The sequence below is a fragment of the Melozone crissalis genome, unplaced genomic scaffold (assembly GCF_028551555.1).
Source record: "Melozone crissalis strain CALT ecotype California unplaced genomic scaffold, PUWL_Pcris_2 ptg000027l_1, whole genome shotgun sequence".
Lineage (NCBI taxonomy): Eukaryota > Metazoa > Chordata > Aves > Passeriformes > Passerellidae > Melozone > Melozone crissalis.
This window is the reverse complement of record NW_026535805.1, coordinates 56,362,563-56,379,645: the sequence shown is the minus strand read 5'-3', so window position 1 is coordinate 56,379,645 and position 17,083 is coordinate 56,362,563. Positions and strand designations below refer to the sequence as shown.

Genomic DNA, 17,083 nt, shown 5'->3' with positions numbered 1-17,083 from the left:
TCAATATTTTATCTATATTTACAGTAACATTTAGATTTTAAAATCAAATACTTCTTTTTCAAAACGTGTGACTTGGGGCAGTATTCTGTTTATTTCTTCCATGTATACCTCCTTTATCCCTAAAGTTTTGTTTCCTTGGGTTTTTTAAACCCTTTATTTCATAACACATTTTTTTTTTGGGTTGAATACAAAATAACTTCCAACATCAATGTGCATATCATATTATATTTTATTACAATAAGTTACACAATCCCTACTTCCCCATTTAATTGACAGAAGACATAGGCACATTTTTTCATTGTGCCTTGCCATTTCAAAATTTTATATAATGTGATATACTGTATCCATTCTTTTTTTTTCTGTATTTACTTTGAAGTAAGAGAATAAAAAATGCAGTTACTACAGAAAAGCAGTATCTGCCGTAGAAACTGAAGCACAGCAGGGATGAGTAGCTTTATGGCTATAAAGTGACTATACATGAAGATCCTTAGTGTCACTGTATTTTCAAGACTCTTGTCTTCCTGAAGTCTTCTCCATGTTTGTCAATAATAATAAACCACTGCTGTTTTGTAAGCTGTGCAATGAAATAAAGCTTCCTGAAAACAATAAAAAGGCTTGATTCTGAAAGATTACTTTAAAATGAAGCAAAATGATAGCTCAGACAATCTGCTGTCTGTCTTGATATGCCTGCAGCTTCTCAGACACTTCATCTAGTGGTCAGTTGTTAAGGGCAATAACATAGATGGCTATAAGGTTTGTTTTATTTACAGTCTTTCATATTGCTGCATTTTCATAAAACAGTCTGGTTTCTCGGTGAGGTCAATACATGCTTGAAACAGAAATTTCCAAACATATTAGAGCTCTGTCAAGATCTGGCATCTTCCCAAATAATCTCAACAACCCTAATTTCTTATAATGTGTTGGATCAGGTGATACCCAGGGATGAGGAGCAGAAGGTGATGGTCTCTGCTATGTTTTCCAGATTGTCTTGAAAGGAGGCTGGGGATAGAAATGGCCCATCAAAGAAAAACTTTGAAAGAAAGCCTCAGTTCTTTGTATAAAGTCTATTCCTAACTTAAACCTAGAACATTTTCTTGTTCAACATGAGCTCTTGGGGCAGAAAGATTGATCTCTGAAGGACGTGCTACTACTGAGATGACATTACAGGTTTAATACATGTGTTCAGATTTAACTAGATTCCCTAGAATTATACATTATAATCCAGGAAAATCTGAGTTCTTCCCTTTGCTTTTCCCAGGCAGATAAACTGAACTCCAAGCACACCGCATGAAGAGGGATGTGCAATTAGACCTCATAAAAATAACTGTGAATTTATTCAAAAACTGGGAAAGTTTTGTGTCCTTGGCAGAAGTGTTTATTTGACTTTCAGAAACTTTGGCAAACTGAAAAATTCATGTATCTATCTAAATTATGTATAACTGATATATATATCACTACTTTGCTCTCCTTTTTTTTAATCTTAAATAGACTCTTCCTTGATTCCTTTCTAATCCACTCTTCCTTGACTCTGAAGCCTCAGAGATTAGGATGATAACCACAGACATAATGCTCCTTTAAATCAATTCCTATTTGAATAAGAGCACCTTTGACAGAAAAAAGCATTCCATCTCAGAAATTTTCAGTGAAGAAAATCTGTGACGTTCCTTGGTAAATTGTAGCAGTGATCAACCACTCTCACTTCTAAAAATCATGCCTTATGATGTACCACAGCTTGTCCAACTTCAGCTTCCAGTTATTAGTTCCTGCCATGTCATCTGAGGGCATTTATTTCAGCATTCAGGCTTGCTGTGGTACCACAGAGATCACCACTTTCTCTTTGTTTATTGGTCGGGGTTTTTTTCTCTCCCACATGTTTGTGGAACGTCTGATCCGGGGGCTGACCACGTTTCCTTTCCCGGCTGCAGCCGTGGCACTGCAGCAAACGCGGCCGGCAAATCCCACCCCAGCCGGCACCTCGGGTGCCCAGCCTGCCCACAGCCTCCAGCACCCTGCCTTGCAGCCCCCTCATGCTCCTGCATGCCTTCCTACCAACAGGCTCACACCTTTTCAGGGAAAAGAAGGTGCTGGAATATCACTTGGGACAGTGTCTGCCTATGGAGGTGGGATGCTGAGGAATACCACAGCTAATGGGACTGTTGTCACACTGCCCATGAAGTTGTCCCTAAAGTTTTGGGACATAATAGGAGGGCTCAAAACTGAGTGTCTGATGTAACAGTAAAAGCCAGCCAGAAGAATTATGAGTTTGATGAACAGTGCTTGATGTTCAACATGGCAGATATAATCTAGGGGGTGTGGACATATGCATTTATTTTATCTGTATCATGTTGCTCTTCAATGAAATGTGAAAACATAGTGGTGTTTGCAACAACCTATCTTTTTTTCCATAATATTTCTGAAATCATCCTGAAAATACTTTCTTCCCTGGATATTTCTTCCCTGGTTAATAACAAAACATCTACCTCTAAAATACCAGGAAAGTGCTGAATGCAGGTGATCATGTCAGAAAAAGGATATATTTTGTGGACAGAGCTTCGAGGCGTGAGGTCACTGAGTCCTGGAGGGCAGCTATAGCTTCACACTTACAGGACTCTTCAGCAGTTACAAGACTGCTCGTTATGGCTCCTAAGAGAGAAAACAGCATTTACTGTATTTGCTACAATTATTGAACATTTAAATCCCAAGAAAATGCTTGATCCTGTGGAAGGATCAAACCCACGCTCTGAGACTACAGCGAGCACTGCAAGCCAGGGCAGGTGGGAAGGAGGGGCAGCAGTGAACAGGGGCTGGTGTGAGTGACTCCAGGACAGGGAAGAGAGAGCTCAACTCGAGCCAAGAAGGAAGCAGAGCAGGATGATCCTCACCTGCCTACTTGGATCCTCTACACTCTTTAAATTAGACCATTACTGAGAAAAAATAAAAATATAAAAAAGGCCTGGCTGCAGAGACCAACCAGCCTCCCCTTCAACTTTAATTGTGTTACCCCACAAGTACTCTTGGTTTCTGACATTTGCGACATGCATGCATAGGGAGTATGGACACAAATCCATTCAAATGTCACATGAATATAGATGGAGGGAATGGCATCATTCAAATAGGCCCAAGTGAATTTAAAATCTAGCAGAAAGACACAGCCATCTAACTGGAGGAGCCAGTCAGTAAGACACAGAAGTTACCAGTCTCTTCAGAAAGGGAAAGTGATCATTGCTATACTCCACAGTGCTTCCTTGAATTTGTTCCTAAATCTTGAACTCAGTCTTCCAGACTTACAGGGGACCAGCTTCAGCTGTCCTCAACAATTCCTTTTTCTCCATAATTCACAAAAAAACCCCAACAGTGATGACAATTTCACTGTAGTATAATAATGTCAAGCATCAGTAGATGGCTGTGAGTTCTTGGCTGCATGAAAGGCAATTTAGCCTCACCTACTCCATAAAGTAAATAAGTTAAGGCTGCACCACTTTGCTGGAGGCTGAGAACAAATGTATCAACAGCCACTGCAGCACAGGTACTGTAGTGAGCTCACCATCCATATCTGAGACTGGAATCATAAGCTTCCAAAAGCAAAGCCTTCTTAAAAGAGAGCCTACAAATACATTTTCAATAACTTACCAAGTAGTATTATGTGCATAAAATACCCATCTCTTGGTAATTTTTTTTTGCATTACTTGCAAAGGCAGCAAAAGCATATTAATAAATTTTGTTTTCTCTAGATATATAAATGCATAGCTGATTAATGTCTAGCAAAGTGTGTGAGCATTTGTAAAAGTAAAGTAAATTATACAACCAGTAAATTATACACCAGTACATTTCCCTTTTTCCCTGGATTGTTTTGGCTTCTTTTTTTTTTGTTTGTTTGCTTGGTTTGGTTTGGGATTTTTGGTGGGTTTTTTTTTTTTTTGTCAATCATGCCATTAATACTCCACTTCTAAAAGGAAACTGCAAAATCTATGAAGTTGCAGATCTGGCAGTGCAGAAACTCATTTGTCTTAAAGCCAATGTTGAAATTGGTGTCTCCTTGATTCCACTGAGGCACTATTTGTTCAGTTCCCCTCTTTGGAACATTCCACTGGCTTTATGGTCAATGTACAAAGAAGAGCTGTTCAAGAGTCAGCTGGAGGAAGGCCAGTTTAGAACATCATACCAACATGGTTGGTTTCCAACCAGCTGCCAGTTAACTTTTTATGTCTGCATTTAAATTCTCCAATGATAGATACAGATCCTCCTTGGATTTTGTCTCTTTTAGCAAAATTATTTTTCCAACCAGCTCTGGCAATTGTCCAAAGATATTCTGAATTCTTCTACAGTCCTACTGTAAAATTGAGAGTGTTCCAGTATTTGATATTCAAAATTTGGGGCATTCCTGTTGCCACTGGGATGCCCAACAAGACACACAAAGCATGCTAAGCTGTGTTTTTACACTGCCTTTGTGGTCAAGTCCAGACCAACAAAAAACTATTTTTGCAGATAGTGTTTGTCTATATCCACCAATTTTATAACTGTGCTCTTACACAGCATCTTCAGGCACTTGATGTGACGGCAAGTTATTGCCACTCTGAACCAGGGGTACAGCTAGGCAGCTCCCGAGGTCCCTTCCTACCCAACTTTGCATTCTGCATCAAACTGTGGAGAGGTTCTGCCAACACTTGATCCCAGTATTGCCCATCTGAAAACAGTTGGTGAGTTCATCCTTGCCCCACTGAGCTCAGAGGAGATGCCAAGGATACAAGGTTTAGCATTGCAGCAGTTCTGACCTGAGCATTGCTCCCCTGGGAGCCCCCCAGCCATTCTCCAAATGCTGGCAGGCAATGGAGACTCACATCCCTGAGGCAGGAGCCCCAGAACCCTGCTTTGCCAACACCCCCAGTTATTCGCATTTCAGGAATGCAGATTATGACATATTGTATTTTTAAATACAGTGAGTCCTTCAAGGTATGATGACAGATAAGAGACAACATTAAACTACTTTTAAATACAGTAACTGCTAAAACTAAAGAAGAAGGACCAAACTAGCTCAACATATTTTGGAAAGAGGTATAAAAGAATGAAAAGGGATTATACTTCCTGAGAGCTTGTGAGTTGATAGACCATTTCTCAAACAGATTAAAAATGTTTAACACATTAAAAAGAGGTGCTTCAATAAAAAAAAACATATTCAGGAAAAAATCTAAATATTAAGTTATTACTTGAGCATGTTTTGTCATCTGAATTTAAGATAAAGCCTCCATAGCAGTCACAGGTCTGTGATCACTCACACAGACCTGGTACCAGCCATAGGTTCCTGGTGCACACACACCAAAACCAAGATAACATTTTTAATGCTCCCCAATGGCAATGCTTTTCCATGATGGGAGCCTCTCCTCTGTGAATCTTATCAGGAACTGCTGAGATGTGTAACTGATCTCACCTTGGAGCAGCAATTGTCTTACTGGGGGTTAATACATTAATTAATGCAAGGGATACCTCACAGCTTGCTCCCTCTGACCCAGCTGTGTAACCCCACCAGATGTGAGGTGCCACATCAGCTCCAAAGGCACACTAGGAAAGGTTTCCAGTACACAACAACTTTACAGTAAGCAGACTGGGAAGGAAAGAAACACTTCTGAAATTGTTGTATTTTTACTGTGACACAAAGTCACTGAGAAGCTAAAGAAAGGAACAGCAAGATGAAATTCAGCCTGGAGGGGAGGACATCACCTCAAAGTGTCTTGCATGGTGGTACACACATTCCACAGTACTGCAAAGTGTGTGACTAACCCCAGCTCTTCTCTTCTCAACAATTTGTCAGTTCTGGGTTTGCTGAATATTACATAAATTAGGGAAGGCCTTATTTATAAGTTGACAAAGACTGCACGGTGAGCATTTACTAACATTGTTACATATAAAGTTCTTTGTGTCTCTGACATTTGCTCAAGTGGGCGAGGCAGAGGGACACAGAACTGTTTTTTAACACCCGAGTGCAGGTGAAAGCTCCAAACTTTAGAGAATATCAACCCATATCCAAACTTCAGAGAATATCAATCCATTTCCAAATTTTAGAGCTGGTCATAGTGATTCCCATTAGCAAATGTATCTTCATTTGCATTCACATGAGGATGTTTTTACTGCATGTCAGCGTGCTGTTAACCAGAGCAGGGTGCACAGAGCGTGTTTTTATCTGACTATCAACGTCACAAAATTAGTAGGAAATTTTGGAATACTGGCAACACTTTTTTGCAGCTGCAACAGATGGCAAAAGGAATGGAACTGAAAGTGAAGAAGCTACAAAACAATTATCCAACAGAATTTCAGAGAACAAATATCTTGATTTTAAGAGACTATTTGGCATTATTTCAACTCTAATTGAGTTGGAGAAGACACTGTTTTATGGAGTGAAAAGATCATAAACAGAAAAATATATGTGGCTGCTAAAAAAGATGTGACACCCACTGCCAGTTACAAAGTGGGCACTTTCTGTGTGAGGCTGCTGTTTTCTGCCAAATTTAACACGTCAATTCTGAAAGGGCAAGCTGAGAAGGAGTTCCTATATTTGGATATCTTTGCAGTAAGAGAGCCCAGCAAGGCACAAGAAAAAATAGAGTGGAGAAAGAAAGGAAGAGAGGAAGAGAGAGAGAAAAGAGAGTGAGAAAAAGAGAAAGAAAGGAGAAGGGAAAGGAACCAAAGGAAAAGAAGAAAAAAAGGAAAAGGTAAAAGAAAATGAAAAAAAGACCCTCTCCCAGACCTAGACTATTTTTGCATCATTTTTTGCACATCTTTGTGATATAATTGAGACAAAGACCTGGATGGTTGGGAAAACATTAGCAGGATACTGCAAAATGAGATTCAAAAGGGAAAAAAAGAAAGCATGTGAAGAACATAATTTAAAGTTTGAGTAAGCAGAAGGAGAACCAGTGCTATGAAATGAGGTTTGGGATTAGACTCCCAAAGGGGAGGCCTAACTGAATTTACATTCCATCACATGTTTATTGTCTCTCTGTAGTGCCAGCTAAGAGCTAATCCTAAGCACCATATTTACAAAATCAGCTCCTAAGCTAGGCAGGAAGAAATACTGAGACCCTCTGGCTTCACCTCTTTGAGGTGTGAGACCTGTGACTTACCTTGAGAGATTTGCCCAGGAGCTTCCTGGAACTGGAAGCCTAAATTCAACAGTTTGTCACACAAAATATAGGAAGCAAAGGGATTATAGTGGAAGTGGGGAAAAAAAAGGATTTTGCCTAAATAAATCATGAGACATCCAAAGAAATTCAGAGTGAAGATCAAACCCTAATCAAGTGAAGATATTATAGAATAGATAACAATTTGTAGATGATATATACTCAAGTGTACATCCCTGAGTACCAGCTACATCTATGCTCTTCCTCTCCACAAGAGACCAGCACTGAGAAGGAACATTTCCCTCCATCTTCTAGAGCCTTAAGGCTGGAATATTTTTTAAGGTCCAAAGACATCCACCAGAAAGAGCAATCACACTGATGATGATACAGACTAATTATTCTTCCAGCACAGTCCATGTTCTCCCTCATCTCATTCCCTTGTACTGCTTTACTGCAGACTTTCTGACAGAAATGGTCCACATCACATACTGGATATGGCAATTCATTCTCCATGGGTGTGAAAATACTGTGAAGTCCTCAAGGAAATGCCAAATGGCATTTTAATTTTAACCAAATACAAGCTTCACGCTACTGCAGAAGAGCCAAGGATCTCATATTACTACTGTACATATGGAAAAACAAAGTTGTCCTGAGTTTTGGGGAGTTGTACAAAAACTCTGTTATTTTATCAGAAAAAATAACATCAATTAGTCAGATTTTTAAAAGCCGCTTGCTTTTAGTGGAACATAATTTTTCCTTAATCAGATCTTACCTGAGCAAGTCTTCTTGTCTGGATTCAGAGTGTATCCCTCATAGCAGCCACAGCTGTAGGATCCATCATTCCTCAGACAGACTTGGGCACAGTCATGCCTCCCAGGTGCACACATGTCCATGGCTGTGGTGAGCCATGGTTTAGGAAAGAAACCTGTTAATCCCTCTCACATACTGTTTTAAATGCTCAACATTTTAAATTTTAATTTCCTTACGATTTAACCAGTGTCCTACTACATTATTATATTATGCTGCAGACAAGTGAATTCAGTTATTAATTATTTAATGGAGGAGGCAGATACTGCAAGACATGACTACACCACATCTCATGCAGTTCTGTCTTGCATCAGCAATCCCAAGAGTCCTGTACATCCCCAGTAAGGATGAAGCTAAAAACCCCCATGAGATGAGCGATAAGCTGCCCTGTGTCAGACTAAGCCGCTAAACAGTGTTCATGGAATTCTGTGAAGAATAAACAAATTAAATGGTAGATAAGTGCCAAACTGCATTTTCTAATCAACAAATTTAAAGAAAAATACAATCTTACTGTTATTGATGTTGCTATAGGATACGAAAGAACATAAGCACACTACTGCTCTCAAGGTGAAGGAAAAAAGGGGAGTTTATTTTCTGACTTTAATATTTATAGTTTTACAAAAGTGACAGCGGATTGGAGGGTGACAGTGACACCTCTCCAATGACACTGGTTGAACTAACAGTCTATTAACTCTTTCTTCTTCTATAAAGGAATGCAAAACAATGAGTTATTTACAGAAAGTGTGTGAGAAAGTTCACTACAAGAATGTCAACATCAGAAGGCTTAGAAAATCTTAAAACACCAGGGTGACAATTAGAAACAAGGAAAAGATGACAGCTGAGTTCTCATTTTAGGGTAACTCACAGAAAACGTGTCCATATCTCCAAGAGTTTCATGTATTCAAGTAGCCTTTAATTCTTACCTGAGCAAGTCTTCTTGTCTGGATTCAAGGTGTAGCCTTCATAGCAGTCACAGACATAGGATCTGTTGTTACTCACACAGATCTGGTCACACTCGTGCCTCCCAGGTGCACATGGGTCCACAGCTTGGTAAGAATGTTAGAGAAACAACCTATTGTTAATAACAAGCAGTTTGGGATGGAGTGCACACTCCTGTTTTTAAATGTATTTTGATTTGGAATCAGCTCAGAAATGGCAATAGTAATTGAAGGAATTAGAACAAGTAGTAGGAGAAAATATCTATAGTGTCTACATTTGGAGACTTTGTTTCAGCATCTGGCCCTAAAGAATGGATCTGTAGGCACAATAAAAAGGACAGTGATAGAATCAAACTACATCTCACCATTACTTGCAGCTGAGTTTTCCTTATTATTCATTTCTAGAATTCTTATTGAAAAAGATACAGATGTTTGTTGTTTCAACAGAAGCAAACAAGTAACATCTCAAAACCATGAATAGTGTATTTTTTTTTTCCTATTTGAACTCATTATCCAAAGGAATAATACCTGAGCAGGTTCTCTTATCTGGATTCAGGGTGTATCCCTCATAGCAGTCACAGAGGTGGGATGCCCCATCACTCACACAGAGCTGCTGGCAGCAGTGGCTCCCCAGGGCACACACACCTCTCAGCTGCAAAGGGCAGTGACAGAGAGCTGCTTCAGCCACCCCAGAGGAGAGGAACAGGCATTACTCATTCCTGCTTACACAAGGACATCTTGCACTGTTTGCTGGATTACTGGTACTGAATGTCAGTGCAGTGTTCCTGTCACAACAAGTTACAGACCTCCTTAGCAGCACTCCATAGCCAGGAGAGAGAGGCCATAAACGGCACAGAAATAACTCATTACCTGAGGTGGCAGGAGAAAAGATGAACTGAAAATGAGATGGTTCAACAAGGAGAGATATTAAATATTCAGTAACATTACATGGGAAAGGAGAATTCAGCCATGAAAAGCTCTTCTAGTTCTTTGTATGCAGTTCCTTTCTGTTATGGGAAGGGGAAGGGGAAGGGGAAGGGGAAGGGGAAGGGGAAAGGGAAGGGGAAGGGGAAGGTTTTACCTGAGATTTTTACTTAGATTTGTAGTCATTAATTAGTATTATTGTGGGTATGGACTACTGGTAAAATCAATCTCCAAAGCAATACCGGTGAGATAAAAAATTAGAAGTAAGAGTGCTTAAACCTTCTCATGTGCTTCTGAAAACAAGGCAATTTTGTGGCAACAAAATGGCAACATTCCCATTTTCTAAAACAAGGAAGATTTAGAATTCTACATAAACAAAATCTCTGGGTGATCTTTTCAAGCATAAGTGAGAAGCTCAGACTCAGTCAGATTTTTGTGGTAGGAAAGTCAAACGTCCACTGACTTGGACGGCTACTCAAGGCTAAGACTTTTCCATCTCTGGGATGGCTTCATGCTGAATAATGCTCTCAGTAGATCAAGAACATGATCTTAGCCAACTATTTTTCCCCTGAACATTACTTTCCCTGTTTATAGTTCACCCTGCAAATAAATTAATTGCCTTGGTCAAAGCGAAAGAAAATCCTAATTGCCACTGGTGAGTCCACATTTCTGACCAAAAGCACTCTGGAGCTGTAAAGAGACCCAGTTTACCATACTGACTTACAAGACCCTCTTAGATTCATTTGGTTTATAGGAGTCTTTTTAAAGACTGTTTCCTTCAGCCTGTTATTTTCATGAATCCCAGATTCTGGCAAACTGCACGCAGGCGACTCAGAGTTCCACTGGAAGTGTACATGTGTGAGCTCTCTGATTTACCCTCCAGCCTTGCAGGGGCCTAATTTCTATGCTTCAGAAAAATAAACAGTTTATTCCCAAGAACAAGGGATTTTTCTTTGCTGCTATGAAAGAGCTTGCTTTGGTGAGAACATGAGTGGACATGAGTGCTGTGTTCACAGCACACATACCTGTCCAGCCAGGTGGGCACTTGTGAGGATCTGGTCACACCAGCAGCACAGCGTGCTGTCAAGCCAAACCTCAAGGCATTTCCTATGCTAATTATTGGCAAAGTGTCCTGTCTGCAGATGGTCTTACACGTTTACTTCATACCTAGAGAAAGAGGTTTATTCACTTTAAACATACTCCAAAGATGTGGTGGTAATTTTTAGTAAGGCTCTGAAATAACAAAAGTAACACACCGCCAACCATGTTCCCAAGGAAGTGGCTGTTATTTTCATTCTTTTACAATGTCATTTATACCTATTTTACGTATGATTTGCTGGAGACTTATTTTAAAGTAAATTTCTTAGAAATTCACTAGAAAAATCTATTTTGCACAAGTTTTTTAGTTGTCAGGAAGTTGTCATTTAATTTTTGTGAGTAGGGCTGTGTCACAGCTATCTATAGGCAGCTCTAAATACTCCGATGACCTTTTTTCCTTGTAAATGACAGTAACAGCCCACTCTGGCCTAGCATTGTCAGTGGAGTTCTAGCCTAAACCAAATACATACAGCATTTTTTGAAGATCAGCACTGAAAAAGCAAAGCTAATTAATCCCATCCCACAGTTCCTTGTCTAAATCAAGTTGCAGAGAAACAGAGGGAGATGTGAGCCTGGCACACTGGAAAAGCCCAGCAGTGCCTAAGGAGTGAAAGCCTGTCATGAGATGTTCTGCTGCTGCATTTGGGCTCAATCCTGCACCAGATTGCTCAAGCCAGTGTGGTGGCTTACCTGCCACACCGATTGTCCCACTCTGAACCTACAGGGAATCCCTTCAGCTCCACACTCCCACCCTCCTTGCTTCCCAATGAGATGGAAAAAGAAAGAAACAAGCAGCCTGCACAGCTCTGGTGTACCTTCAGTAATTCAGTAAATATATACAATTAAACCTTGTCCAGATTGCTGTAATTTCTCTTTCTCTCTAAATCTGGCCAGCTGCACAAGGAGGTTCACTCGAGTCAGATCTGTCACCTACACTGAGGTCACTATTCAAAATGAAAAGGTCATTACTTGGCCTCCACTGAAAAAGAGGGTTGGCTTGTTTGCCCAATGGATGGTAAAGGATGTGATTTAGATGTGATACATAACACTTCTGAAAAACGTCTTTCTTAAGGAGTCCAACCACAGCAGCAGTCCAAAGGAGCCAAGTTACACTGCTCTCTTGGACTGCTCCCCTTACCGCAGAAAGTCTCCCTGAATCTGGATGTCAGCTTTTCGATCACGCCGTAGGTCTCCACATAGAAGACGTGTTCATCCAGGGGCTCGCTGGCCATCATCCTCAGGGACTGCACGTCCGCCCGGCCCACCCCGACCGCGTAGATCTCGATGCCGGCCGTCCGCGCGCTCGCCGCCACACCTTGGACCTGGTCCTGCGGCCGCCCGTCCGTCACTACAATGACCACCCTGGGGATGCTGAAGCTTGCTGGCCGGGCGCCCATTTCCTCGGTGAAGACTTCTTCCATGGCAGTTCGGATGGCAAGGCTGGTCATGGTGCCAGCAGACAAGGGCGCAATGCGGGACACAGCCTCCTTCAGAGAGGCTCTGTCGAAGTGGGTCCGGAGGGGAAACTCCACCCTGACGGTGCTGGCGTAGTTCACGACGGCCACGCGCGTCGTTCTTTCACCGACGTCCAGGGTATCGATCATTTCTGACAGGAAGAGTTTCACTTTCTCAAACTCCTCGGGTCGCACACTGCGGGAGCTGTCTACGATGAAGAGGAGGTCGAGAGGCCGGTTCTTACAGGCAGTGTCTGCCAAGAGGGAAGGAAAATGCTTCAGTCACCTCCCACACGGGACAGGAGATTCACCCAAGGGCAGCGAGTGCTGTCATGGCAAACTACTCCTGCCACATAATGCTGGTTGATTCTTTATGAAGAGGCTTCAAATCATAGTGAGCAACATATCAGAAAATCATAAATATTAATTTTGACAAGTAATAAATAACTGGGTTTTTCTAAGCATTAATAGATAGGTGCACATTTGAGCGCTCAAAATGTCTAACTATCCGTGAAACAAAGGGTGGTGGTTTTCATGTAACAGCCAACAAAGAGATGAAACAATTATATATAAATGTATTTACTGTTTATTTTCATAATGCTTGAATTTCAGTTTTTAGAAGATAAAGAAATAAAATGGCAAAACATCTGACTAGATCATATAGGGAATGGATCATAATATATTTTTGGATAGTAACAATATAAACTGCTAATCAGGAATTATTTCTTGTTTGTAAATCACAATCCAAAATTCACAACAAGAACAAATAAAGGCCAACAAGGAAAAAGACACAAATGATGTTGTAAAAAGGCTTCTTTGGAAATTGTTATTGTTTATGGCTTCTAGAGCAGAGAGAGAAAAATGAAATTACTCATTAAGTAATTTTATATGTAAAAATAAACATTTATACACACATTTCCAAAATTCCTCACTGCCATATAAATCTAGACAGAAGCAGAAAAGCCATAGCTTAGATCAGAGACAAACATCACTTCTAGGAAGACAAAAACCAATCAAGACAGTGGCAGTAGGCAACTGAAATGCCCCCTCCCTGTCCTGATATACCGCATCCTGACACAGACAGTATCTTGTATTTAATTTATACCATCAAGGCTGGATTTGCAGCTGAAAAATGGAAAACCCAAAACAAGAGTATTTCTATAAAAGAGACATCCGGGCTCACCAGTGCATTAAATAGCAAAATATGAGGTGTTCAGTTTGAATTCACACCTTGAGGGCTGTTTTGGGAACCCGACACACCTCTCCTGGCTACTATCAAGTTGACTTTTATTATTCCATTCCAGCTGAAATTTAAAAACATCTTCACAAGTATCTTAAAAGTAGAGATGAAAACAGCACTCCCCCCCTCCCCCTTCCCCCCAAGGCACTGGAAACTTTTTTCTCTAATTCAAGTGAAAAGAGAGGGAAAAAATGAAATTGCACAAATTTCCTCAGGAAGCACAGCAGCATAGTTAATTTTGCCTTTGGATGGAGTAATAGATCAGACAAATCTAGGATCCCACCCAGCTATATTCTATATAATTCCATGTTCATCCTGTAACTCAGTTTCACTCAGTTTCGTCTTTGGGAAGCTGAAAAGAACATGAAGAAATGTTAGTGCATGCATGCGTAGCTTAAGGTATGAAGAAAAAAAAAAAAAAAAAAAAAAAAGACAAGCAAGGTTTGTCCAAAAAAAAAAAAAAAAACAAAAAAAGAAAGATAAGAAAGAAAAAAGAGCCAGTGAGCCAGTGGAGCCAGCGCAGTATTTGTAGGTAGAAAACTTCCCTTATTTAGATTGAAAAAGAAAAAAACCTTTTCAGTGACCTGGTCCTTGCACGAATCTGAAATAAAGATGTTTCGAGCAATGAGCGCAGGTAGGGAACAGCTACGCGGGGTTCAGGTAGGGAAGAGCTGCGCGGGGCAGCAGCGGGAGCGCGGGCCGGGCCGGTCCCGGTGCGGTACCTGCGGAGCGGCCGCCGGGGCGCGGCTGCCGGCGCGGGCGGAGCGCGGGGCCCCGCGGGGCCGCGGGCAGCGGCGGCAGCGCCAGCGCCAGCGCCAGGCAGCAGCGCAGGATGCCGAGCGCCCGCCCCATGGTGCTGCTGCTGCCGCCGGCACCGCGCCCGCCGCGCCGCCTTTTAACCTGCCGGGAGCGGGAAGGGGGAGCGGGCAGCGAGGGGGCATCGGCCGCCCCCGCCGCCTCCTCCGCTGGGCGGGCCGGGAGCCCTCGCTCCCCCGCCCCGACGGGCGCTCGGCACCAGGGAGAGAGACGGGCGACGATCGGAGCTCCTCGGTGGGAACGTGCGGCAGGGCCGGGGCACAGGGCTCAAACCTGGGCGCAGGGGGAGCTGACACCGTTCCTCCTTCCAGGCTAATTTAGCATTTCTGTCACCAGGCCAGTAGTTGCAAAGAAGTGGGGAAAAGCTCCTAATGTGACCACCGAGGCACAAGGAGCTGCCCGCTCTGTTGCCCAATGTGGCCGAGGACATTTTGGCCAGTTCCTGCAGGAAGTTGCAGTGAGCTTTTGGGAAAGCACGGCTTAAGGCTCAAAGGCACCCTCATATCCAGCACAGAGCTTTAGAAGACGCTTTTGCCAAATCTGTATCTCGTTGTACTGCAGTGTGAAAAATACGTATTTTATTATTGGCTTTTCACAAATTTTAAAATTAATATTGTATGTGTTATGTTAGAAAGTTGTGTTAATTTTCTTAAGTAGTGTGTTAAATACAGTTTTAAGTTATAACATAATGTTAAACTAGAAACTATGCTATGTAAGATTCTTTTTAAAGAAAGGACTCGCACCGAGATAGCAGCCACAGGACACCTAAATTTTTCAGAGAAAAAGGATTTATTGCTCACTTATCAGAAGAAACTAACTCTTCCCGCCTCGCTTAGCCATGAAGACGCCGTCAGGATTAAGAGGAAGAAGTTGACACTGTGACACTGACCAGACAGAATCGTTTGTTTACATGGAATTTATGCATCATGTATGAGATGTATGAATATGCAACAGGCTATTGCTTTTAAGGGTTAATCCTCTGTTAATGTGTGTCTTTTTTCGGGCTTATTTTGCCCAGAAAGAGGTACCCAGACTGACCGTAACTCTTTGTTTTTATTGTCTCGTATTGTCCTAATCCCAGTTGTTCAAATTTTTATTACTCTAATTATATTACTATTTTTATAACCATTTTATTACTATTAAACTTTTAAAGTTCTAAAAACAAGTGACTGGCGTTTTTCACATGCAGGATCATCATCTCTCCCATCACCTCCATCAGGGGAACAGGAAGCCTTGATTTAGAAGAGGCACCACCAAGCCCCCAGCTGTACAGTATCAGGCAGGCACTGACTCTCTTCAGCTACTTCTACCATGAAAGCACAGTAGAAGAGGCCACCATCACATTCCCAAAGGCTGCAGACAGTGGCAGGGAAGAGGGACTACCACCCTTGAAGCAGGAGAAAGCCACAGGGCAGGGCTCCAGGGGAGTATAATGGTTTTTCTCTCTCAGAAGACACTGCAGCTTTTTTGAGCAAGAGCACATGCACACACACCCCAGACAAATTTCAGGCAGTGCCTGCTGCTGTCAAATACTGCTCACACACATGGTCAGCCACCCACTAGGACAGTCTCAGTAAACAGCCCTTGGCAGGAGCTCTTTGCCCACTCACGATCAGACACAGACACTCCCTCACTACAGAGGGACCCAGAGCAGAGTGTGCTGGAATCCACGTTTGAGCAATACCCAGTTTCAGCTGTTTCTTATACAGCATGAAACCACAGCGGTCTTTCACACACTCACACACATCCCACTCCAGTCACACTGAAGCAGGCCATGGCAGCATCTAAAGATGCCCTGGGTTTGGAGCCTCTGTGGGAGCTCAGATCCGGGGCAGCTCCTCAGAATCTGGAAATAGGAGTGCAGCTGCTGGCAGCACTGGGCCCACCCTGGGTACCCCCTCGGGGTAACCACCAGGACAGCACTGCCAGAACGGGGCAGAGAGGCTCTGAGACCACTGCGCTTCAAAGTGCTCTCACAGGTGGCACCTGAGTTAACTAAAAAGGGGAAACTACTGCTGGTAGCACAGCCCTAACAGAGCATCTTTAAATGTGTACAGAGATACATATTAAAAATACAGGAATAACCCCAGAAATTATAGGCTGCAACAATCTGAATCCATTTTCCCAGAATTTAACACCAGGTAGCTCTTCTCTTCCAAAGCAGTAGTGTTTTATTTCTTCAGCCATACTAAATCATTAAATAATCTTTTACCTTTTTACAGCTCTTGCTACAAAAGAGGAAGAGTGGAAAGTTTTTTGTACCTTGGTTTTTTGGTTTGGTTTTTTTTGCTGATTGTAGAACATCACTAAGTTATGGCATATCTCCAACAACTCTGGACATTTTCCAGTGTAAATGTTGCAGTCCTACTGGGTGTCTGTCCTGCTTTTAATGCCTGAGCTGACCAGACATCAGATTTCCCCAAGGGCTAAGCCTCCAGTACAATTGCCTTTTCCCAGTTCATGGGTAAGTACCAATCAGACAAGGGGAAGTCATCCAAGTACTTGAAATGCAAAGGCTTTAACACAGGACTGTGTGTTGGAGAGAATCCAAGTTCTCCAGCCACATAAGGACTTCTACTGAAGCATGGATCAACCACTAAATCTGCAACTAAGCATGCTGGATTGTCTGCAGCACTTAAACGAAAAAGTCACCAAAACGAAAAAGTCACCAAAAAGATCAACCAACACTAGTGG

General features: G+C 42.1%; 1 protein-coding gene across 1 annotated transcript; it reads right to left on the bottom strand.

Annotated features, from left to right (window-relative positions):
• Positions 1 to 256: 256 nt before the first annotated feature.
• MATN3 (matrilin 3) lies at positions 257 to 14,425 on the bottom strand. Its single transcript, XM_054280469.1, is given in 10 exon segments — positions 257 to 713; positions 2,536 to 2,643; positions 5,205 to 5,264; positions 5,267 to 5,314; positions 7,879 to 8,007; positions 8,843 to 8,965; positions 9,386 to 9,502; positions 10,257 to 10,262; positions 12,018 to 12,587; positions 14,296 to 14,425. Coding segments are annotated over 10 exon segments (1,347 nt in total). The 3' UTR covers positions 257 to 657.
• Between the last annotated feature and the right edge of the window lie 2,658 nt (positions 14,426 to 17,083).